Source organism: Ochotona princeps, chromosome 18, assembly GCF_030435755.1.
Source record: "Ochotona princeps isolate mOchPri1 chromosome 18, mOchPri1.hap1, whole genome shotgun sequence".
In the NCBI taxonomy this organism is placed as follows: Eukaryota; Metazoa; Chordata; class Mammalia; order Lagomorpha; family Ochotonidae; genus Ochotona; species Ochotona princeps.
Genome location: NC_080849.1, coordinates 40,880,816 through 40,905,383, shown reverse-complemented (window position 1 = coordinate 40,905,383; position 24,568 = coordinate 40,880,816). Strand labels below are relative to the sequence as shown.

The 24,568-nt window shown below is 46.5% G+C and overlaps 1 protein-coding gene and 1 long non-coding RNA gene across 6 annotated transcripts in view; one reads left to right on the top strand and one right to left on the bottom strand.

The window, feature by feature from the left end:
- Positions 1 to 7,868, top strand: part of GREB1L (GREB1 like retinoic acid receptor coactivator) — a 124,106-nt gene extending 116,238 nt beyond the window's left edge. For 2 of the 5 annotated variants that reach the window (XM_058677093.1, XM_058677092.1), the window contains exons 29-33: positions 138 to 365; positions 1,743 to 1,884; positions 3,126 to 3,326; positions 6,184 to 6,322; positions 7,164 to 7,868. In XM_058677093.1, coding sequence (XP_058533076.1) covers positions 138 to 365; positions 1,743 to 1,884; positions 3,126 to 3,326; positions 6,184 to 6,322; positions 7,164 to 7,327 — 874 coding nt within the window. In that variant the 3' untranslated portion in view covers positions 7,328 to 7,868. Of the gene's footprint in view, positions 1 to 137; positions 366 to 1,742; positions 1,885 to 3,125; positions 3,327 to 6,183; positions 6,323 to 7,163 lie in introns of those variants that run through there. The other 3 variants (XM_058677094.1, XM_058677096.1, XM_058677095.1) reach the window with 3 other exon arrangements.
- LOC131482548 (uncharacterized) lies at positions 6,204 to 23,286 on the bottom strand. Its single transcript, XR_009247096.1, has 3 exons — positions 22,889 to 23,286; positions 8,208 to 8,295; positions 6,204 to 6,315 (listed from the first exon to the last, which is right to left on the bottom strand). It is a non-coding gene; the product is annotated as an uncharacterized LOC131482548 (long non-coding RNA).
- Positions 23,287 to 24,568: the final 1,282 nt, after the last annotated feature.

Here is a 24,568-nt window from a genome sequence, read left to right as displayed (position 1 = left end):
AGGCTCATTTGAAGAAAACCATCTCATTATATCCCACACAGTGCACTTAGTATATGGGAAGGTTGGCCCTTCATGGATGATTCTCTCTTGCATAATGCTTAGTGATATCTCTTGTAAAATCACTTTGTATTTCCTAGCCAGCAAATGGAAGCAGGAATTTCCAGTAAGAATGTGTCCTTAAAGAGTGTCTTGCAGCATATCGAAGCCACACCAAAAATTGTTCACTATGCAATTCTGGGCATACAGAAGTGGAGCAGCAAACTGACTCGCCAGAGCCTCAAGGCCCCGTTCTCCAGGTGCCACGTGCATGATTTCATCCTCCTCAACATAGACCTGACTCAGAATGTGCAGTATGACTTCAATAGGTAGGTCTGGCCTTGGGGATGCAGGGAACCCTGTTGTTACTGGGCGCTTCTGCCCAACCCCAGCCTCTCCAGTACCTTTACTCCTACGGGTCTTTGAGAAGCTGAGAAACTCCTTCATAGAGACAGGGAGAAGCACAAGCCCTAATTGTGCCCTTTCATCACCCTGTCTAGACCCTAAGTGATAGGTTAGAGTGTGAAATTCTTGGAATGTACATTCAGCCACCTCAAAGCTACCTCAAACAGCCAGACATTCACAGATCAATGTGCAGCTCCACAAACAAGGAAACCCAAATCCTCACTCTTCTTTTTCTTATTATTGATGCTGCTTACATAGTTGATCAGGGTGGAAGGGGTCAAGGATCAGGGGATAGTGAATGAGACCCTTGTTCACACATTTTCTTTTCTTCTTCTCATATATGGGGGAGAGGGGATACAAGAGGAGAAACCACGCCCAGCCTCCCAACCACATTACCCTAGAGATTGGGGAACTGCCACCCGATGTCATCCCAGGGTCCCCATTGTGGAGCATCTTCTGAGGACATTCACTCTTCTTGGAGCTCAGCAGACAATCACTTTTTCAAAACAGACCAGGAGTTCTGGATCAGGCAGGAAAAAGACACCAAGTGGGGCTAAGCAGTCTGGCCACTGCCTTGCTTCTTGCGTATACTTGTTTCTGGAAATTCTACAGGGGCCAAGAAGCCCACTGGGTCAACCTTGGGAGGTGCAATTTGTGGCAATTAGAATAAACTTGGAAGATGCTTCAAGCTGTTCACAGGCCTTGGGAAATTTTTAAAGACTGTTTTTATTTGAAATGCATATTTACAGAGAAGGAAAGACAGAGAAAAAACTTCCATCTGCTGGTTCACTCCCCAGATAGCTACAATGGCTGGAGCTGAGCTCATCTGAAGCAAGGAGCTTCTTCTGGGTCTCCCATGTGAATGTAGGGTCCCAAGCACTTGGGCCATCCTCCACTGCTTTCCCAGTTCATAAGCAGGAAGCTGGATCAGAAGTGGAGCACCTTGGACACAAACCAGTGCCTATATAGGATGCCAGTGCTTGTAGACAGAGGATTAGTCTATTGAGCCATGGTGCTGGCCCCAGCACCCCAAATTTTTTTTTAAACACTAGCCAGAACATAAAGCGTGGTGCTGTTTCTACACAGGCCTTCCCAACCCCTGTGTATCTCAGACAGGAATCCCCTTACTTCTTCCTTTCATGGTTGCAGTGCACAACCTAGGAGCTCCCACAGGTCTCCAGCGGGAGGGCCAGCTCCTTTCAGGCTGTCTCCTGACCTCTGCCCCTGTTTTCTGTGTGTGGTTGCCATGGCTGAGATGTGCTAGGTGTTCATAGAAACCTATCCCTATGGTGATGATTTAGGTATTTTTGTGAAGACGTTGACTTTAACCTGAGAACAAACAGTAGTGGCCTGCTCATCTGCCGCTTTAATAACTTCAGTCTCATGAAGAAACATGTTCAGGTTGGCGGGCAAAGGGACTTCATCATTAAGCCAAAGATCATGGTAAGTTTTGCAAGCTTGGGTCTACTTTGGAAAATATGCAGTGATTTCCTTAAAACACACACACACACACACACACACACACACACACACTTTGTAACTAGATCCTGGTGTTAGGTACGTACTGTTTAATGGGAAAATGAGTAACAGAAGTGAGTTCTTAACATCTGATTCAATTTCATTTCTGTTCTTGATGGCTCATCCGGAGCCAAATCCTATGTTGCTAACTTAGAACACATTTTATCTTTAATTTTTAATGATTCAATCACAGCTTTAGCTGTAAGATTCCAAAATATTCCATTTTTTATATAAGAAACATTTGTTTGGTTGTTGTAGCAGTCATTTTTTTAAAGGACAGTAATACAATCCTCAGCTTTTTGAATAAATTTACTAGGAACTCATCACTTGCCAAACCCATCCACACCAGCAGCGTTCTACACACTTAGAGAGAGAGATTGTCCCACTAGGTACAACAGCCAGAGTTGGGGCTGCTCCCAGGCTGGGAGCCAGGAGCTTCTCCCAGGTCTCCCACGTGGGTGCAGGGGCCAGGCACTTGGGCCATCCTTTGCTGCTTTCTCGAGCACATTAGCAAGAAGCTGCATAGGAAGTGGAACAGCCGGGACCTGTACCCCTATGGGACGCTTGGGCCTAATGCAAAGACTGCTGGCTTCCTACACCCTGGGGCTAGCCCTTCACAGTGTATTCACTAAATACAGTAAAGCTTTTTAAAAGCCTACTTTCTGCTTCTGGTCTTGTGTTGCTTTCGCTAAATCCTACTGTACCATCCCCAAAGCCAGCGAATAAAACAATCTCAGGCCCCTTAAATGACGGACATTTGGAATTAATATGTCCTCATACTGCTGTTCTTATTGCAGAAACCCATCTACCAGTTAGTTCACCTTCTAGTCTATTATTTTTGTCTAAAAATATTTTTTGTCTTACTGTCAACAGAACTACAACCATGTAACTTTCATTAAAATACATTGCTCTTATATTCAATTGTATAGTTAGCTGTTCCCTCTTTCTGTGGCTAATTTATAAATTAAACTTTATCATGGTTTGTTGAGGAAAAAAAAAAGTATATGTAGGACTAGTACTATCCAGAGTTCAGGGAGCCACCTGGAGTCTTGAATCGTAACCCCTGTGGACATGAGGTGGGGACTTGTGGAGTTCAGTCCAGCACTTCGTTAAGCCCTTCATCCAGTGACAGGCAAGTTCCTCATGACCAGCGTCTCTCATTCCAGGTGTCAGAGAGCTTGGCACCCATCCTGCCCCTTCAGTACGTCTGCGCTCCTGACAGTGAGCACACGCTGCTGGCAGCCCCTGCGCAGTTTCTCCTCGAGAAGTTCCTTCAGCACGCTTCATACAAACTCTTTCCCAAAGCCATCCAGAACTTCAAGAGTCCCGTGTTGGCCATTGACTGCTACCTTAACATTGGACGGGAGGTAAGTGCGGTGACGGTGGGAGAGGCGAGTGCACAGCCAACACTAGGATCATCCATATCCAGCCAGTTTTATCCAGGGTTTTTCTGGTTCTCTTGTTTATATCATTTAAATGGTGTCAAGGAGGAGCCTGGGACACACTCAGCTGAAGCTTCACACACAGTGTGACGGCAGGTGCCCCTGCCTAGACCAGCTTAGCCCCTGCCAAGGAAGTGCCCGTGGACCTTCCCAGCTTAGCTCAGACATCAGCTCCTCTGAGAGGCCGCCTGGATGACCTGGGGCAGCAGAGCATTTGCGTGTGCCCACTTGTCTGAGCCATTTACCGGACTATGCGGGAATTATCTGAATTTCTCCATCAGACCTGAGGAATTCAATGGACACTCAACAAAGAAACGAGTCACACTGAAACCTTTATAGCTGCCATTTCTCACCTTCCCACCTGTAGGTGTTTAAGTCATTTATTGTTTCACACCATTTTTCTACTTCATTCATTCATGTATATATCCTCCTGTCAATGAGACTTTTTAAGAAAAAAGAGAGGTGTCAGGAAGAAAACAGAGGCTTCAGAGAATCACGGAAAATGGAGTAAGTTTTAGTTCAAAAAGTTTTCAAATCCAGGCACAATGTTTTTATAATGCACATGCTCCATGAACTTTTTGAAGGCCCATGTGCAATCACCTGTAACAGGAACAATCACCCTCGTGCCCTACACTCCCCTCCAGGATTCTCCGTGTGTCAGTCATCATAGTCTTAAACACTGAAATGCAAGTGTTCCATTCTAAAACATTTTAAAATGACCCTGTATGAACACTTCACATCCTCATTTTTATGTTTCAACAATCTACGGCATGTACTGGTTCATGAATTGTAGACTCTGGTAGGTGCAAGGAACCTTAAAACCAACCAGGTGTAACCCTGGTTGTCTATGTGAAATATGCACCTAAGCCAGCTCTCCATTTCTCCAATTCCAGAACACACGGCCTTCAGCCTTCAACACTGAAGTCTTACTAGTACAACCGCTTCCACCAGAAACTAGCATTTACTGAATTCTTACTAAGTGGTTTGTAAAAATTATTGACTCCACAAAACAGCTCTATGAAACAGCTAAGAAAACAAAGGTAGGGTGACATGAAGGAAACCACTCCAGGTCATGTGGATTTAAACTCAGAGGGGCCCACACATATAGCCACAACACATGTTTTGTTTTGTTTTATTTTTATTTTTTCAATTTATTCAAGACAAGAGGGAGAGACAGAGAAAGAATGACCCCAATTGCTAAATGCCTGTAATAGCTGCAGCTGGGCAGCGGGGTCAGGCCAAACCCAAACCAGGTCTCTAGTGAGTGTCAGGAACTGAATTACTTGGGCCATCACCGCTGTGTGGTGTGCATTAGCAGCAAACGGGAGGCAAGAACCAGGAGCTGGGACTCATAGCCAGTACTCTGATCTGGAATGCAAGCACCTGAACTGACATTTTAAAAGGATTTTTACTAGTATAAAGAAAACATATTTCATGTATTTCAGAGGTGCAGTTCTAAGAAGATAATCTTACTTTCTACCCTTCCTCTTCCTCAGTCGCCTCCTTCCTTTTAAATGTTTGCAAAAGACTTTTTTGTTTTTCAGATTTTTTTTTTTTTTACTTACATGAAAGACACAGAAAAGAGAAAGAGAGAGAATCTTCCAACCACTGGCTTACCTTCCAAGTGGCTGCAGTGGCCAGAGGTGGGCCAGACCAAAGCCAGGAACTAGTTCTTCAGGATCTCTCCTGGGAGTGCAGGGGCCCAAGCACCTGGGCCATCCTCCACTGCCTTTCCCAGGTACAACTGCACAGGGCTGGATCAGAAATGAAGAAGCGAGGACTCCAAGGGGTGCTCATATGGCATGTTAGCACCCAAGGCAGTGGTTTTACGCACTGTGACACAGCACTAGCCCCAAATACGTAGTTTCTTCATGGGTGTCTTAACTACTGGGTCAAACTCCTGCTCCTCTATCATCCTCCCACCCAACTACTGTATTCACATCCCTGTAAGTTTTGTAGTTATCTTCTGTCCTTAGAAGCCATAGAGGTAAACATTCTAGTTTGTGTACTAAATTTCTATTCAACTGAAAAGCCTATCTAAATGAAAAGTTAGTTGTAAATATTAATATTTTTGTAACCTAAATCTTTCATTTTGAGTATGCTTTTTTGAGGAAAATCATTTTTTTTAAATAAAAAATATAGATGGAGGGATTTTTACTGCTGTTGTTGTTTCTTGCTACCAATTTTTCTAACCAATTCTTAGTAGTGAGAAATAAGCTTAGAAACAAGTTAAAGGGCCAGTGTTGTAGTACAGTGGATTAAACTGCTGCCTATGATGCTGGCATCCCATAGAGGCACTGATTCACGTCCTGGTGGCTCTTCTTTTGATCCTGCTGCCCTGCTGATGTGCCTGAGAAGTCAGTGGAAGATGGCCCAAGTACTTGGGCCCCTGGCACTCACATGGGAGACATGGAGGAAATTCCTGACTTCAGCTTGGCCCAGGTCCAGCTCTGGCCACTATGCCCATGTGAAGAGTGAATCAGCAGATGGAATATTCATTCTCTCTCTTTTTCTCTCCCTCTCTATCCTTCCCTCCCTCCCTTTTTGAAACTCTGCCTTTCAAATAATAAATACATCTTAACATTCAAAAGGAAAAGAGCTAAACCTGGGAACACAAAATAAGAGCTAGAAGCCTCAAGGGACCAGCCCATTTCTATTGACCCTGAAAGAAAGGAAGCTGCCTTACCTCCGCCTGACGTGAAGAGGACACTGGCTCCTTGGGCCTGTGTGAGTGTTCCCGCTGCCTCTGAGGTGCTCACGCTGTTGTGCTCGCTGATTGCAGGTGGCCGTGTGCTACATCAGCTCCAGACCCCACTCCAGCAATGTCAACTGTGAAGGGGTGTTTTTCAGTGGACTCCTCTTGTACCTCTGTGACTCTTTTGTAGGTGCTGATCTTCTCAAGAAATTTAAGTTTCTGAAAGGTAAATCGTATGTAGTATCTCGCTAACTACTTCCCACTTAAAAAAAAAAAACACAGGATAAAAGATATTGTTCACAACAGCATTCTGATACTGAGTTTTGCCAATAATTTGAAGCATGATTTTTAAACCAAGATAGTTCGTTTCCTTAGTTGGGGGTGGAAAGTACCTTAGTAATGTAAGCTCCTCATAGAACCTAGCTTTAACTCAGGCTGATGCCACTGCCAGTACATGTATGTGTGACTAGTACACACTCTGTAAGCCTTCAAATGTGCTTCCTTGGTCCGAAATCATCTATGTAGCAATGTATCTAACTGCACCTCCGGGTGTAAGCCCTTACTCATTATTCTGAAACATGCAGCTTTAGTAGGTGTGTGCCAGCAAGTTCTATTTGCCCAATAACAAACTGCAGGATGAAACACCAAAGATAATCCTGCTGAGGTGTGCTGTGAACTCACAGGAACTGTGGTGACTGATGGGCTGGGGGCTGCTGGTGTAAGGTGAGCCGGAAGCAGGGACGCCACGAAGCCTCCTGCAGGGTCCACGAGGGGCCCTTGACCCCACACATGGAGTTCTCCGTGCAGCAGTGCCGAGGGTGATAACCCCCATTCCAGAGAAACGCCCAGAAAGCTGACAGTGATAACATATTCCCACAGGGGAAGGGGTTCCACGTGGGGACATTTCCCACTTTACATGTATAGGAACACATCTCAGAGGCTTCTTAGCTGCTGCATGTTGAGACTCAGACATGAACATTATTAGCACAGGGAAAATAATTAGATGTGATGGAAGTTTTTATCCATCCAGTCTCTGAGTCTAGGACATATTTCTTTTTTTCCTGAAGGTGCTACACTATGCGTCATTTGCCAGGACAGAAGCTCCTTACGCCAAACAATTGTCCGCTTGGAGCTGGAGGACGAGTGGCAGTTTCGCCTGAGGGATGAATTTCAAACTGCAAACAGCAGTGAGGACAAGCCCCTCTTCTTTCTTACTGGGCGACACGTATGAGCTTTTGGAGGGACCAACAGCAGCAGTGGACGCCTGGGGGGTGGGGTGGGAAAGCAACAATTACGTGGGATTTCTTTTTTCCTTTAAAGTACAATCACTGTTGAGCAAAGTGCAACATGTATGCCCGTTCTCCAAAGAACCCCAAAACCTGACCCGGGTGTCTGGGGACATTGCTTTTCTTCAGTTCTAATTACGGAACCTTAAGTTTGGGTAAACTCCACCCTAGGCAGTCACTAGGTTACTGAAGAAATGGGCTGCCTGCTGGCTCCTGAAGATGATCCACTGTGAAGAACAAACATGGAGTTGGCATTTTTCACCTACTATGCTACGAAAGGAGACATGGACTCTGAGCATGAGCTAGCTTGAATGTGTTGCAAGAGACTCACACCGCTGGTGTGGAATTAATTGAAGAGGAATGTTGAGGCCTGAACCCTCAGCTTCTCTTCAGCTCTGTACCTTGGTACAGCATTACTCAGGGGTCTGAATGATCGAATGTAGAAGATATTTGTATTTAAAAAAAAAAAAGTAGCTTTGTCTTTCTCTGTGCCGTGTTAGTTATAAGATTTATAATCCTATTCATATTGAAAACTTTGGCAAAATTTCCACAGGAGTTGAAAGTTTACTATTTACACTGAACAAGCAAATCAGCAACTGCAAAGCAGGCACTGTGTGTGTTTATAGAGCTTCTCCTAGCTAAACGCCTTTGCTTTTCCCCATTCTTTGTCTATGAGAACATGGAACAGTGATTCATCTTGTACCACATTTGTGCCCATATTAAATGGGTTTTTGCCACTATGAATTTCAGAAAGGAACATTAAGAATATGTTAGTTGATTTAGCTGAACCAGTTAAGCAGCTCTCCGCAGTTAACTTGCACCCACCTTGTTGGGTTGAAATTACACAGTTGGCACAGACCAAGGTCTGTTATGGAGAACTAGTCCATTTCCTTTTAGAGACTCAAGCAGTTTCCTTTAAAGGATACACAGAGTCTCAGTGGCCTTAACTGACAACACAGACAATGCTGAAACAGGAAAGAGAGCCATAGAGAGACAACTGCTTTAGTCATTCCACCAGCGACTCTGGTGAGGCACAAGGAAGATTCCATGAAGTCTCTGAGCTATTCAAACCAACAGGAAGGTGGCCGTCCAAATAGACATTTGTACACTTTTCATACCAAATTCCCTAATCAGATTTTAAAAATAGAATGTTCTAGAAGAAGTCTAATGGACGTTTACACTTTAATTAATCCTATTCTCATCACTAAGCAATCTCTTCATAGTTTCTCAAACCATCCCCCCTTGAAAGGACCGTTTCTGGAGTTGAGCCTGTGACTTGAACTGGTTGAGAGCTGTCCACTGAGCCTGCATTTATGTCAGCAGTGCAGCTGACCAGCTTTATGACCCAGTGACAACAAAGGATTTACAGTTACTGAAGAAATGAATTGTACTGCCGTGAGAAAGAGTCTGGAGATCTCTTGGCTACTCATGATGCTTTACGTGTATTCTTTAAATGTATTCTGAAACAGTTTATTTTAACCCCATTTTTAACAGTCGTCTAGCGGACCTGCCTTATAAAACTCCTTAATTTGAAAACCTTTTGTGGAAGAGGTACGTTGGAAGCATCTTTGCTTAGGCGTGAATGTGTTCACTTGTTCCTGTTTTGTTGAAGGGGCCTAATGCAGATAAATCCAAGAAACCCATTGTTTGTGCAATATTCCAGTACTATTTACTTTATAGAGCAAGTAAGATACTTGAAAGAATTCTAAAACAGTTGTACCTGGGGCAGGTAGCCTCTCAGGGTTTCTTCTGGCTTTTATGATGTCATAGTCTAAAGAAACTTTTAAAGTAGTTATCTCCGATCCAAGTACTCCATTTTAATTTGTGGAAGAGAAAGGCCAGAATAAAGCCAAAAGACCTCAATGAAATAGAAATCTGAATTAATCTGCTTATTCTTTTCAAAGCATTATCTTACTGAAGTTTGGGTTTTTAAAAATCACCTGATCAGTGTAATTCTTCAGAGCTAAAGTATAGTTTTTTAGAGTGTTGGGTCCTTCTGTGAGGATCAACTTGCACACGTACAGGGCTCCAGGACTTGTTACTGCACATCCTGGTGTTTCACTGGAAGCGGTGCCATCCCTGAAAACACTGACGTGGGCTGAGTGGATCCATGAGGCCTGCACATTACCTTCACTGCAGCCCTGCTGGAGCTCGGCATGCATCCTAGGTCTCACAGTAAGAGGGTAAACTAACAATCAGCATTGACAGAGGCAACTGTCTTGACTGTAATTTATGTAATTGCTTTTTGTGATTTTTAGGAAGTGGGCACCTGAGTTATTACTGTAACATTTTCTTAACCAAAATTTGGTGAATTTCACTAGTCAGCCTACCTCACATTTTGTTGGATTCTAAATTGTCTTCAGCTGTGTCTAGAGTATGTTTTTGTCGTTTCATGCAATTTGGTGAATGTATTAAAATTTTCTCCTACCCTTCCAACGTCACGAAAGTTTGTTATCTTTTCATTAACCTTCTGATCTGTTCAGAGGGGATGAACAGCCTGACTCCATCAATGTTCAAGAAAGGCTGAAGTCCCAAAATTGTAGCTTGGATAAGTCTTAAGATTCTGTTACTCTAGCATAATGGTTCAAGAAGTGTGAAATAAACATGTTTCTTATATGAATCTGTAGCTTACACACGCACACATATACCAACTAAAGTCAGCCCCCTGGCAAATTTCCCTTTAAAGACATATTACAAATATCCATGGTATGTCCCAAATCTTTCATAGATGGCAAACCTACTCATTTTGGTATCCTTCTAAGTTCTGTCAACATGTTTGGCTACAAGTATGATACAAGGGGTAATATACACACTCCAGCTGACCTCACCAACTCTTAAGAAACAATCTATAATCCCAGAAAAAATGCCTTTTAGCTCTGTTGTGTAAAGAGGAAATAAGACAGGACAAGCATGGCACAGATGCATCCCCTGTTACATCAGCAGCGTCCTGACATCAGTATCGCCATGGGAGTGCTGGCTCAAGTCCCAGCTGCTTCCCTTTTGCTGCAGCTCCCTGTGCCAAACGCACTTCAGAACGCGGAGAAGATGCCTGCATGTTTAGGCCCTCTGTTGACCCAAGCAGACCGGGATGGGGCTCCAGGCTCCCGGTTTCAGCCCAGCCCAGTCCTGGCTGTTGCGGCCATTTGGGGAGTGATACAAAGGATGGATGAAATAAACAAAACAGAGAATTAAATAAGTCCTTCAAAGAGTGATAAATACAAATTGACAAAGAATCCATGAAAACAAAAAGGGGGGGCCCATGAACATCTGACTGCTGTACCACTATACCTCAGCATGTAACCCAGAAGATCCAGGGACCAAGATGCAATGGCCAGGGCTAGGCTAGTCCTAAGCTAGGAGCCTGGAGCTTCATGCACATCTCCTATGTGGGCCGCAGGAGCCTAACTAGCCAGGCCATCCTCTGCTGCTTTCAGACACTGGAGCAGGACAATTAGATGAGGGAAAGTGGGGAGTGTGACCTGGGCTCTAGTCCTTAAGACTCAGCTTGGGACACCTGCATCCCACCTTGCAATGCTTGCGTTCAACTCCCAGCTCCACTCCCAATTCCAGCTTCCTGCTCACATATGACCTGGGACGGTCACACATGACTACATATGCTCACATATGACCTGCGCTGCTGGTGCTCCTGTCATCCATGTGGGAGACATGGCCTGACCTGTCGCTTGCCAGCTCCAGCCTGACCCTGCTCCAGCCATTGCAAACATTTCTGGGAAGCAGTGGGTAAGAGCTCACCCTCAGTACCTCCATTTTGCAAATACTTTTTTTTAACTTTAAAAGAAAATCAGAATAACAATGAATGGCCAGGTCGCACACACAACAATAGCTCATTTTTTAAAAAATTAAGAAATAACAGGAATACAATGGAGAATTGAAAGCCTTCCCACAAGGGGCAATACAGTGGCACAGCAAGCTAATCATCTGCCAGTGGAGCATGCATGCCACATGGGTGCCTGCTGAAGACCTGTCTGACCAGGCACCTGTTGATGGCCTGGGAAGGTAGTGGAGGATACCCCAGCCATTCGGTCCCTGCACCCATGTGAGAGACAGAAGATATTCACAGCTCTCGACTATGGACTAACCCACCTCTGGTCGTTGTGGCCATTTCATGGATGAACCAGTCATTGGAAGATCCCTCTCTGTCCCTCCCTAACTCTATCAATTAAATAAATAAATCTTAAAAACAAACAGGGGCTGGCATCTTGGCTCAACATGCTAATCCTCTACTTGCAAGCACTATCATACAAGCTGAGTGCCGCTTTGTGTCCAGGCTGTTCCACTTCACAGCCAGCTCCCTGTGTCTGGCCTGGGAAGACAGCAACTTGGCACTGAAAACTCCATCATTCTTGGTTGCACAGCCCCCCAGCAACTAGGAACAGGGCTGGCAGAGAAATTAACCCCTGAGCAAAGTCCTTTCTCCACACCCCAATTTCTAAAGGATAGCACCTTCCAAAACACATATTTCTTCTGCTAAGTGTGCTGTCAAAATGCAAGAAATGGGGACCCAGCACGGTAGCAGAGTGGCTACAAGTCCTCACCTTGCATGTGCCAGGATCCCACATGGGCACCAGTTTTAACCCCAGCAGCCCCGCTTCCCAAACAGCTCCCTGCTTGCGGCCTGGGAAAACAGTCAAGGATGGCCCAAAGCCTTGAGACCCTGCACCTGCATGGGAGATCCAGAGGAGGCTCCTGGCTTTGGATCAGCTCAGCTCCAGCCAGTGTAGCCACTTGGGGAGTGAATCATCGAATGGAAGATCTTCCTCTCTATCTCTCCTCCTCTGTGTATAACTCACTCTCTAATAGAAAAAAAAAAGTAAACAAACAAAATGCAAGAACTGTAGATATTCTATGTGTTTCAGCAGGAAGCTGGATAGGACAAGGCACCAAGTGAGAAGCAGTGACATAACACAATGAAGATTAACAAAAGGGGCTGAAGTTCCCGCACCAGGGACCAATGCACTACCCGCAGCATAGACATCCCACAGCAGTGCTGGTTCAAGTCTCAGCTGCTCTAACTTTCTTCTTAAGTTTTATTTAATTCTAATTTTTAAATTTTAAAAATTAATTTTAATTTTAATATTGTTTACATACTTGAGAGTGAAGTATGTCCATGTGTGCCTGTGATTAAGGTGGGAAGGGTCAGGTATGGAGGAAGCTGGGTGGAACACCAGTTGCAGTCTGGTGTTTTTTTTTCCCTCCTGTGTCCTCAGAGGGGTAAGGGAGAGGGCCACTCCTTGCCATCAAACTGTATCACCAGGGAATGGGAGATGGCCTTTTAATGACACTTAGCGATCCGACCATGGGGAAGAGTGTTCCGAGAGCATTCCTTGAGTGGTTTTGATACCCTTGAGACATTGTTTGTTTCATTGCTCCAGAGTTGAGAAAATCTTTCCAAGGTCTGCTGGTTGACAGAATCCACCCTAGTGCAGCCACAGACCCAGCAACATGTTGTAAACCTTGGTCAGGAAAACTGTCCAACCTGATCTGTTTTCTCTCTACTAACATGGCAATTAATGTCTCTTACTGGCCTAGATGTGCTGGCTGTCATGTTCTCCATGTGCAACTGGACATGCTGTCCACTGCACAGGCATCAGCAACTGAGGAGGCCCAGTCACAATACATGCACTCCAAGGTTGGACTACACATCCTGTGATTCTCCTTGTGGCCAGGGTCTCAGTTCAATCATTTTATCAGGGAATCCGCACAAACCTCACATGACCTCAGACGGCATTCTTGTGTGTGCCACCAGTGCAGGGTCAAGTATGGTCTGTCACCCGCACCAGCAAGCGCAAATACCGGTAGACACAGCTGCCTGTTAAGTTCTGTCAGCCCCATATCTCACTGGAACTGATGGTTCTATGGCCTAACAGCCAGCCTACCCCAGACCCAATCCTAATGCATACCAGCAAGTGCCACGGCCTAGCTCACAATAACCCCTACCAGGCCTGCCCCCAGACCTGGTTTTGAGAGTACCAGCTTCTGCTGCAGCCAAGCCGGCCCAGCCCACATCCCATCCCGCTCTCATGCACACCCATGCAGCTTTGCTCAGCTGATCCACCCCCTCCTAAGAACCAGACCTCACATATGCCAACAGGTGCCCGCCCCCCGTCCGACCAGTCCCGCGCCAATCCTGGTTCTTGTGATCATCAGTGATAGATACAGCCTAGCAGGGAAGTGTCCACAGTTCCACCACCAGGCATGTTGCCAGCCACAGAGCTTGTGCCTTCCAGGGGGTACTGCAGTCTAGCCTAAAATGACATGCACCCAGTTCAGCACTTGCTGACTGGTAATGTGGCCTACCTTGGCTGGCCCACCCCCATTCTGACTCTCATGTACACCAGCAGGTGCAGCAGCCTAGCGTGGCCTGGCCAACCCACAGACCACCCACCTACCCATAGTTCCAGCTCTCATGCTCACCAGTAGAAGTAGCAGCTTAGCAAGGGTCTCCCCAAAATTCCCCTACCAGTCCTACTCCAAGCACCCAGGTCTAGTGCACACAGGCAGGTGCCTTGACTCAACCTGGTATGGCCCACCCACTGTCTCAGCTCTCACCAGTGAGTGTTACAGCTCAGCCTCGCCCAAATGGGCATGACCCACACCCTGTACTGGCTCTCCTGATTGCAGCACAGCCTGTCCCCACAGCCAGCACAAATACTCTTTTGAGTACTGCAGCCTTGCCTGGCCTGGCCTGGCCTGTCCCGCCCCACTTCCCAGCTCTGGTATTCCCAAGAGGGGCTGCAGACTAGCAGGAGAGTTCACCAAGATTCCCTACCAGGCTATTCCCAGCCCTGGATCTCACATGTGCCAATGGGGGCATCGGCCCTGCTTGGCACGGTCTGCCCTCAGTTCTAGACTTTGCATATGCTGGCAGGTGCTGCAACCTGGCCCCACTTTGCCTTCTCCTAGCCCCAGCCATCACAAGTATCAGGTGGATCCTGTCAGATGAGTTCCATGGTGCAGGCTGCCTTGGCCCAAAACCACCCGCAGCTCTCTGCATAAACCATCAGGTGCTGCTGTCCCATAGAGACAATCCCACAATTCCCCAAAAGAATCTGCCCCCAGATCTAGCTCTCTCACATTCTGGTGGGTTATGTGGCCAAACCTGACATGGCCCACCCCCTGCTCTGACACTCACAAACTGGTACTGGGTCCTGGCCTAGTCAGGCATGCCCCAGCCCCAGCTCTTGTGAGCACCAGGGATACTGGGTGATGTTGTTTAGCCCAGCCCAGGTCTCCTACATGGGTCAACCACCTTGGCCAGACACAAAAATGCTCACCGGTTTCACCACGATAAAGCACTCTATCTCAGTTCCTCCATCTACCTGCCAAGTACAGTGTCCTGGTCATGGAAGAATCCAGAAGTCATCCTTTCCCTGTCAGACATGCCCTCAGCTGCTCCCACTCCAATACATCCCTGGATGTCCACCCTGGGCAATCTGCAGCCCCTACCCCACCTGAGGGCTGGGGTGCCATGTCTGGGTCCAGGGATCACGCCCATCCAACTTTAAGAGAAAAAAAAAAAGAAATCTGCCATACTGGTATAGTTAACACTTGGCACTAAACAGGCCCAAATGCCTGCCAACTATTGGTGGCTTCTCTCCCAGCAGCATAACATTTGCCTAAGTGCAAGGCAATCTAGGGAGTTGCCTAAAACTGGGATCTAATTTCCTTTTAAAGAAATCTGATTTACTTGAAAGTCAGAGTCAGAGAGAGACCAGTGTTCCATCTGCCGGTTCACTCCCCAAATGGTCACAACAGTCAGAGTTGGCCAGGCTGAAGCCAGGAGCTTCCTGTGGTCTCTCAGGTGGGTGCAGGGCCCAAGCACTTGGGCCATCTTCTGTTGCTTTAGCAGGCACATTAGCAGGCAGGTGGATAAGAACTGGACCAGCCAGGACTTGGAAATGGATGCCAGTGCTGCAAGTGGCGGCTTACTGTTTAGAACACGGCACTGACCTGACTCTACTTCTGATCCAGCTCTCTGCTAATGCACCTGGCAGAGCAGCCAAAGGCAGCCCAAGTGCTTGCACCCCGGTGCCCACTGGGAGAACCAGATGGAGTGACAGACTCTAGGCTTCAGCCTGGTTCCATCCTGGACATTGGCTTTAGCCAGTTCCAGCCTCTGGAGATTACATCAGCACATGGAAGTTCATTTTCTCTTTCTCCCTTCCTTTCTCTGTAAGAATATCTTTGAAATAAAAACCAAACCCACTCAGAGGGGTATAACAAGTCACAAAAACCTAAAAACTATCAATTCAAGCAAATATTTAGAAGTCTCAAGACATCTACAGAAAATTTTTGGAAGCACATGGACTAGAAATGGAACAAAACAGATTACACTGTGTAAAATCAGTTCAAACTCAGTAAGGGTGGCTTTTAGAGTTAGGCATACAAAATTTACATCCTAGGATGACCATATTTGCAATTAACTCAATCAATTTTATCTGAGCAGGTTTGTGGAGAGTAGATATATTCAGGCTTCATTTTTGCTTTACTGTATTATGTTACAAATATATGCTTTTACTAATATGAAAGACACAGCAGAGAGAGAGAGAGAGAGCGCACCAGCTGGCATCTGCTAAGGGCTCACTCTCCCAAAGCCCGCCACAGCCCACACAGGGCAAAAGCCAGAAGCCAGGAACTCCAACCTGTGCTACCACCAACGTGGCCAGAGTTTCAGGCACTTGTGCCATCTCCAGCTGCCTCGCAGAGCACACAGGAGTGGGAAGTTGGATTCTGGCAGGGATCTGAGACAGCTCTGACACTGGGTAGAACCACAGCATGAGGCTGTGGGAAGGCGCACCAGAAGGTCAGTGTCTGTGTTTTTTATTCTGACATGCACTCACACATTCTGGGTAGGGACTGTGTATCTGGAGGCTTTTTGGGATTTGATGGGAGCTGTGCGTGGTTCTGGGGAAGAGGAGCCAAGAGGCCCATAGGGCTCTGGAGCAGCAGGGTGGAAGCCACTGCCCGAGTTCTAGGCACTCCCTGGCAACAGCTTGTTGCTAACCAACGCCCGTTGTGAATTGCCTATATAAGGTCCAGCATGCACTGGTCTGGTGACACTTTGTGGGACTGTCTGACTGAGCTGGACGCTCTGTGAGTGCTCCAGACCAGTTAAGCAACCCGCAGCCATGTCCTCAGTGGTCCGTGGCCTAGGCGCCAGCCTAGCCCACTACCTGGGACAAGCAAAGGACATTGGTAGCTATTTAGCATCTATACGTTTAAAAGGCGAGCAGAGGAAGCACCTCCAAGGATTTGAAGATGACATGTTGACACATATTTGCCTTGATGTGGAAGCATGTTATCAGGCTTGGGAGCTGCGCGACATCCAGCAGCCTGCCAGTCAACATACTTTACCCCCAAAATGGATGAAATCAAAATAGAATGTGAAATCTGCACTAACTCCACAAATAGTTGTGGAGACGACAAAACAAAAACCGGACTGTTCAGAAACGAAGTGGCCCCACACCTGGAAACCCTTGGGCAGCTTTCCACCAAAGAACAACCCCTCAGAGAGCCCAAAGTGGTATCCGATGCCACCAACATGACCTTTCCTGATGTAAGAAAACCTGTGGCCCGCAGTGAGCCTCCTCGGTTGCTCCTACAAGAGAATAAACCCTCAAAGCCTCCCTAGCCACCAAAGAAGAAACAATCAGGCTCCTCCAGGAAAGGATCCAGACACTGTCTCAGGCCACGACAGAGACCACACAACTAGAGACAAAGTCACTTGAAATAAAAAAAACTTAAGAAGAAACAACAGGTCTTACACAACCTAGTGAAAGGCAAAGAGCTCCTTCTGACAGCCAAAAAGAAGGAGGTGTGTTCCAGAACCAGCTGGCAGAGTCAGGAGGAAATTAAGATGCTGAAACAATCTCTGTCAAAGTTAAATGAGCTGGGGGGGGGGGGGGGGGCTTCAAAAGGAATTCAGCAAGATTTACTCAGAGCTCAACCTTGACACAGACCAAGCTGAGCAAGACACGGATGACAACGACCTGATACAAAATGCCCAAGACACTAGCATCAGAACGAGAAAGTTCAACGACAGATTGTTCCACGTCCTCAAAATGCTTGCCCAGCTTTCTTCGACCAAAGAAGACCTGCTCAGACACCCCAAAGCCTTGTTAGAGGCCTCCAACAGGAAAGCACTCACAGAAGAGTATCTGGAATTCACGGAACCTGCTACCTCAAGTCAATTCCTCACAGGAGCAACACGAAAGCTAAAGCTAAAATCACTCAAAGCAAACGAAGCCACAATCCAGATCCTCCAGGAAGAACTGCACACGATGGCCTCTCTGAAGGCTCACACCACAAAAGTAGACACACAGCAGCAACTGTCTTGAGAAAACAAACTAAAGGAGAAATTGGAGTATTTACAAAAGCTACTAAAAGGCAACGACATTTTGATGAATGCCAAAAACAAGCAGCTGCGCTCGCTCAACAAGACTTGCAGAGAAAGAGAAGGAAAATAACACTTTACGGCAAACCGTGAGAAAACTCGCACTCCACGACGGACACCACAACCCTGCAGACAGAAGACGACCAGAGACCTTCAGAGATCAGGGATCTGAAGGAGAAACAACATGTGTTAAGAAACTAGTGAAAGGGAAAGGGCTTGCTCTGAAAGCCAAAACTCAACAATTACCCACCATGGAGGACACTCTTGTCAAGAAAGAGGAGGAGAACGCCATTTTTACACCATCTGTGACCACATTAGAAGCAGCAGTGTCAACACTGCAGATGGAGATTCGGAAACTGAAACAAGAGTATGGGAAAAGACTCGGCACAGCTCAGGAAAACATGAAGGCACTCCAAGACTGCAACACCAAGAGGCTCATGTCCCTGCAAGAGAAGAAGCTGGCTGCCTGTGCACTCGGGGAGGAGCTCCACACTCGGAGCCGTTGCTGAAAGAAACAGAAGACAGATCCCAGCAGCTCTTCAGTGCCACGGAGGCCATCCTCAAGCAAATCCTGCTTGTTGCAGCAGGAGAGAGACGCAATGCTGCTGGCCACGAGGCAGAAACACCTGCAGAAACAGGTCCTGCAGAGCGCGCTGCAGAGCTTACAAGACACTTTAGCCAGGAGCAGGACAGGAACCACCACTATCTTCCACAGGCCCAAGATTCTCACCTGCCTGAAGCCCTGCCCAAAGCAGACGGACTGGCTGCACTTCGAGCAGGAGTGGGAACAGAGAGCAGACCCCTTAGAGCCCTGAGCAGCACTGCCAAAGACGCTGGCCAGGGGACACTGACACCCTGGGGGGAGCTGCAGATGACACAGCCGGCCCTGGCCACCTGTAGTGTCACCATGAGCAGCAAGGCCAAAGCCGATGCCAAGACCAGGCAGCAGCTGCCCATCGAGCCCGAGCCCGAGCCCTTTACAGCAGGGGACATAAAGCTGATCACGACCAAGGTTCCAGGAATCATTAAATGGTTCAATGTCAGGACCAGATACGGCTTTATCAGCCAACAAGACACCAAGGAGGACATATTTGTCCATCACACCACCATTCAGAACCACAACCCCAGGATATACCTGCCCAGCCTAGGAGCTGGCGAGACTGTGGAGTTTGACATGGTGGAGGGCCAGAAGGGTGTGCAGACCACCAACGTCACAGGCCCTGGAGGAGCTGCAGTGCGGGGAAGCAGATATGTGGCCGAGTGGAGCTGTTTCCGGTGCTATGCACAATGTTGGGCTCCTCGGCGCCATCTCCCACAGGGTCACCTCACCAGCGACACTGAGGGCTCTGACAGCACTTGGGAAGGCCAGGCCCAACCTCGCCGGCCCCAAGGCTGCCCAAAACTACCACGATGCTACCTATGGAGACCTTACCGGCATAGAAGACAGGAGTCCCACACTCCGGTGTGGGGTGAACAGGTGGATGGTGCCCACGGCCTGGCTGCAAGCAAGCCCCAAGTGCACACCCAACACCAGGGAGAAGACACCCAAGGCCACCAGCCGCCTCTCAGGTGCTCCCCATGCAGCAGGCCACACAGTCCTAAACACCGAGACAGCACACAGGCCAGGGTCACCCAGCAAGCTGCTGACAATCCACCTGCTCCCCAAGCAGCGTAAGGGAGTCCTGCCTTCACATCGTCACCGCCGTCCCCTTTATTCACCCAGTAACCAAGGAATCTGACATGCAACCCAGAGAAAACAACATAGTTCTAATTATTCTTTGGCAACTAAACCAAGACTGTTATGACATGCTTTAGGCACGTGAGTTTTACACAAGGCTGTTCAGTTTGGGATCATGAAAACTGGAGAGATCAAACACATTACTTTCTGTCATCAAAGACACACAGTGTGTTCTATGACTGATGGAATCAGGAAACACAAACTGTGAACATAAGATTTCAGTAAGCAAGAGGAAACTGAACTAACAGCTTGCAAAACAAGATCCAATGGGAAGTACTTCGCACTTTCTAGAGACTGATGAAACTGTAAAGTGTCCACAAGAACAGGTGGACAAAATCCTAATAAAATTTTTAAACTCAGAACTGGTTGCAGGACTATCTATAGAACCCCTAGATGGTCCAGTCACTGGACACACAGCAGACAAATACCTGCTTGATTGTGGGTGTGGAATGGGAGTGGGAGAAGGGTTGAAAGAAAGTAGGCATTTTGGAGGGCCAGCACTGTGACACAGCTGGTCAAGCAGTCATCTTCTGGGATGCCAGCATCCCATCTGAGCACTGAATCTAGTCCTGGCTTCTGCTCCTGCAACCCAGCTCCCTGCTCATGTGCATGAGCAAGCAGGAGAGGGTGAACTAGGTGCTTGGGCCGTTGTTCAACACGTGGGAGATATGGATGAAGCTCCTGACCCCTGGCTTCACACTGGCCCAGCCTAGGCCCTTGCCACCATTTCAGGAGTGAACCAGCAGATGAATATCTGTGTGTCTCCTTGACACACAGATATTCACAGATATATCTGTGTGTCATCAAACGGCTCCCCTATCCCCAGAAAGTAATGCAGTGTGACCCAGAGAGGACACAGAAGAACAATAAATAATTAAATAAAAAGGCTGAAACATTTGTCCCAACCGCTTTTCTCTATACCTCAACCCTCCTGGGCATGCACTTCTCTCAATTATGTAAACAATAGTAACAGTTATCAGATTGGAGAAAAAAAGTGTTCGTTTTCAGTGTCCCTTCATCTCTAACTCTGCCTTTCACACACACAAATAAACAAATAAGTACCTCTGGAAAATATTCAGCAGCAAGCCTTTAGCTTTGTCTCAAAGAAGGCCTAAGGAAGAATCTAGAAGCCTCTGTTCTCTTTAGCTGGCCCCAGTTACTATATTAACACCTTTGCTACGATCTTATGATGTATTCTTTCTATAGCCTGGATACTAATCACAGGTTTTGCATCCAGAGCTCAACCAAAGTATCCCTCCTTGATATCCAGGGGTGACCAAACTTCCATTCAGGGCTGCTCCCCTCTTCCACTTGCATGGGACAGTCCACCAGCCAGTGAATAAAGACTCCTGAGGTTCTCAGAGTCTGCCACTATTTTAAGATTTATTTATTTTCATTGGAAAGTCAGATTTACAGAGAGAAGGAGATACAAAGAGAAAGATCTACTGCCTGATTCACTCCCCAAGTAGTTGCAATGGCTACAGCTGCACCGATCCGAAGCTAGGAGTCAGGAGCTTCTTCTGGGTCTCCCACACAGGTGCAGGGTCCCAAGGCTTTTTAAGAAAAGACTGTATGTCTGGCAATGGCCTACACCACAATGCTTGGCTCCACAGTTTTATTTGTAAAAAGGGGCCACATTTTGCCGGCCACAGTTTGTCTACCTTTCAGTTATTCCTGTGCTGGAGAGACTGAGCGAGCTAGGACAGGTAGCCAACATGGGAACTTCCCAGAGAAGCTTTCATAGGACTTTTTATTCTGTAGGGTTTGAATCTTACCAAGTGAAGAGACTAATTCCCACCCAAGAACCAACTCTACCACAGTGAAGAAGCACATGTGGAAGTTCTTAGATCACACCTTCTTTGCATAAAATGTGGGCAAATGCATCTGCATTGTAGCATTCAGAATAACACAGGAAACTCATGAAACATCAAATTACTTTCTATTCCATAGTAAAAGGTGACTTAGTCATAAGGTACTGTGTATTCCAAAAGGCTGCAAGAATGGATTTTCAATGTTCTCACTACAGATAGTAAAGTCTGAGGAAATAGTTATGCTTACTCTGATTTATGCAGTGTATGCATGGGCATAAGCATTGCATGGTTCTAGCACATTACCTTTATTTAACCCTGGAAACTAACTACTCATGAAAAACCCCAACCCAGCGGCAGGCAGCTGCCTAGGTTGCCTTTTACCTAGGGAAGTGCTACACTGCTAAGAGAAAAGCAGCTGGACCTGGTGAATGCAAGTTTGTGTTAGCTATACCAGTATGCCAACATAGTTGCTTATTTCTTTTTAAATATATATGGGTCAAAAAAGCAAAACTCATCTATCTGCTGCCTACAGGAGACACATCTGACCCACAAAGATAGGTGGAAACTGAAAACAAAAGCTGGGTGGGAAGTGGAAAAGACAGGACATGAATCAGTACTTACATGGGATTTCAATGCATGCAAGCCAAGGGTTTATTTAGCCATTGAGCCACAGTGCCTGGTCCAGAGCAGCTCATTTCTGGCTGATGCAGCTGTCTGGAGAGTGAACTAGCATATGGAAGATCACTCTACCTGTCACCATCTCTCCCTTTTTGTAACTCCTTTAAGTAAAATTAATAAAGCTTTTAATTTTTAAGAGAGGGGCAATTTCAGGATTGGTGGAGAAATGAGCTATGTCTGGGGCCAGCCCAATAGCGTGGTGCATAAAACCACCACCTGCAGTGGCAGCATCCCATTTGGGTACCAGGTAAAGTCCCGGATGCTCCAACTCCCTGATAGTATGCCTGGGAAAAGCAGCACAAGTTGGCCCAAGTGCTTGAACTCTTGCACCCATGTGGGTGACCTGCATGAAGTTCCTGGATCCTTGCTTCAGTCTAGCACAGCCCTGCCTGTTATAGTCACCTGGGGAGTATTTCTTGAATCATGTTGAAGTCATTTGCAGTCATTTGGGGAATCTAGCAGATAGAAGACATTTCTCTCTTTTTGTCCCCCCTGTACCTGCGTCTTTATCTGAAAGAGAGGAAGAGATAAATAGGAATCTTCCATTCACTGGTTCACTCCCCCAAGGGCCAGAATGGCAAGAGTGGGGCCAGCCAGAAGCTTCTTCAGGGTCTACCATCATGGTGGCAGAATCTAACATCTTCCTCTACTTTCCCAGGCCATTACCAAGAAGCTGGATTGCAAGTGGAGCAGCAAGGGTTCGAACCAGGACAAATATTTGGGAAGACAGCATCACAGGCAACAGCTGTTTCCACTATGCCACAGCAACAACACCAATAAAATAACATCAGCTATGTGTTAGCCTCTTAAAATTGGCTGTAATGTAGTATTATCAATTTCATATGAAATTTCACTTAAAATTTACCTTTGTTGAAGTACATTTGGGTCTTCAGGGAGAATCATAGTATCCTGCCATCAGGATAGTCAGCAGAATTCTTTTTCTGTTTTCCAGTCGTAGATAGAAAAAGGGATGAATTGTGTATATAATTTTATTCACCATAGCCCTATACAAGAAAAGTACATCAATGGAAAAATATATGTTCATTGATGGTTAACAAGGCACAATATCAGGTATTTTATTAGCATAGGATATGTACAAAGCAAGCTAACTGCCATAACTCAGAGACAGATTTAATGCTACAAATATTTTAAAATGTATATCTTCTCATTTTAAATTAACTTTGAAAATCACATGTCAAAAGCAAGCCCCTTTAAGTCAGTAACTCCCAGAGCCTAGCTATCATAGATTCCTGAGGTAAGGAGTCCCACCTTCACCTCCAGTCCAGCTTTACTAACGTACCTGCGAGGCAGCGCATGACAACCAGCCTTAGCTCCAGGCTTGGCTCAGCCCAGCCATGGCTCCTGTGGGGATTTACAGGGGATGAATCAGCAGATGGAGTTTCTCTCTCTCCAAATCATTCTCTCTCTCTCTCTTCCTTTCTTTGTGCCTTTTAACTAAGTCTTTTTTTAAAAAAAAAAAGTTTAATTCAGTATCCGGGGCCATGGGGAATCACTTCTGACTTTTTTTCCCTGAGAGTAACACTTTGCTCTTTCTTTGCATAAATTACTATTTTTGCTTTTGAAGTAGATATTTTATATGATATAGTGAAGCAATTCTAGATGCTGTTTTATTTTTCCATTTTTTTAAAGACCCATTTTCTTTTTATTGAAACGGCAGATTCGCAGAAAGGAGAAACTGAAAGAAAAATCCTCTGTTTGCTAGTTCACTCCACAATTGACCACAATGGCCTGAGCTGAGCCAATCCAAAGCTAGGAGCCAGGAGACAGGGGCTAGGAGCTTCTGGGTCTCCCACGCAGGTGCAGGATCTCAAGGCTTTGGGCCATCGTCTACTGCTTTTCCAGGCCACAAGCAGGGAGTTGGATGGAAAGCGGAGCAGCTGGGAGTGGAGCAGCCACTAAGCCATTGCACCAGACCCATATGTGTTGTTTTTTATCTGTCAGCAGCACAAACTTTTGGCCTAGTGGTTAAGATTTAAGCTCATGGCCCAGAGCAATACCTCAATGGCTAATTCCTCATCTTACAAGTGCCAGGATCCCATATGGGTACTGGTATGTGTCCCAGTTGCTCTACTTCCCATCTAGCTCCCTGCTTGTGGTCTGGAAAACCAGTACAGAATGCACCAGGGCCTTGGGACCCTGCACCCACAAGGGAGACCTGGTAGAAACTCCTGGCTCAGCTCCAGCCATTGTGGCCAGTTGGGGGGGCGAATCGGCAGATGGAAGATCTTTCTGTCTCTCCTTCTCTCTGTAAATCTGACTTTCCAATAAATATAAATTAATTTTTAAAAAGAGAGAGAGAAAAGGAAGGGAAGGAGGGAAGGAGGGAGGGACAGGCAGAAACTCCTGGTCAGGTGATTGGGTCGCTGCCACCCATTGGGCAACCTGAACTGCAATCCAGTCTACCAGCGTCAACCCAGCCCAGCTCCAGGCCTCATGAACATCTGGAGAAAAAAACAGCAGAACGCTGATTTCTTGTTGTTTCTGCATCCAAGTTAAAACAAAGGCCCATGTTCTTTGACTGCCA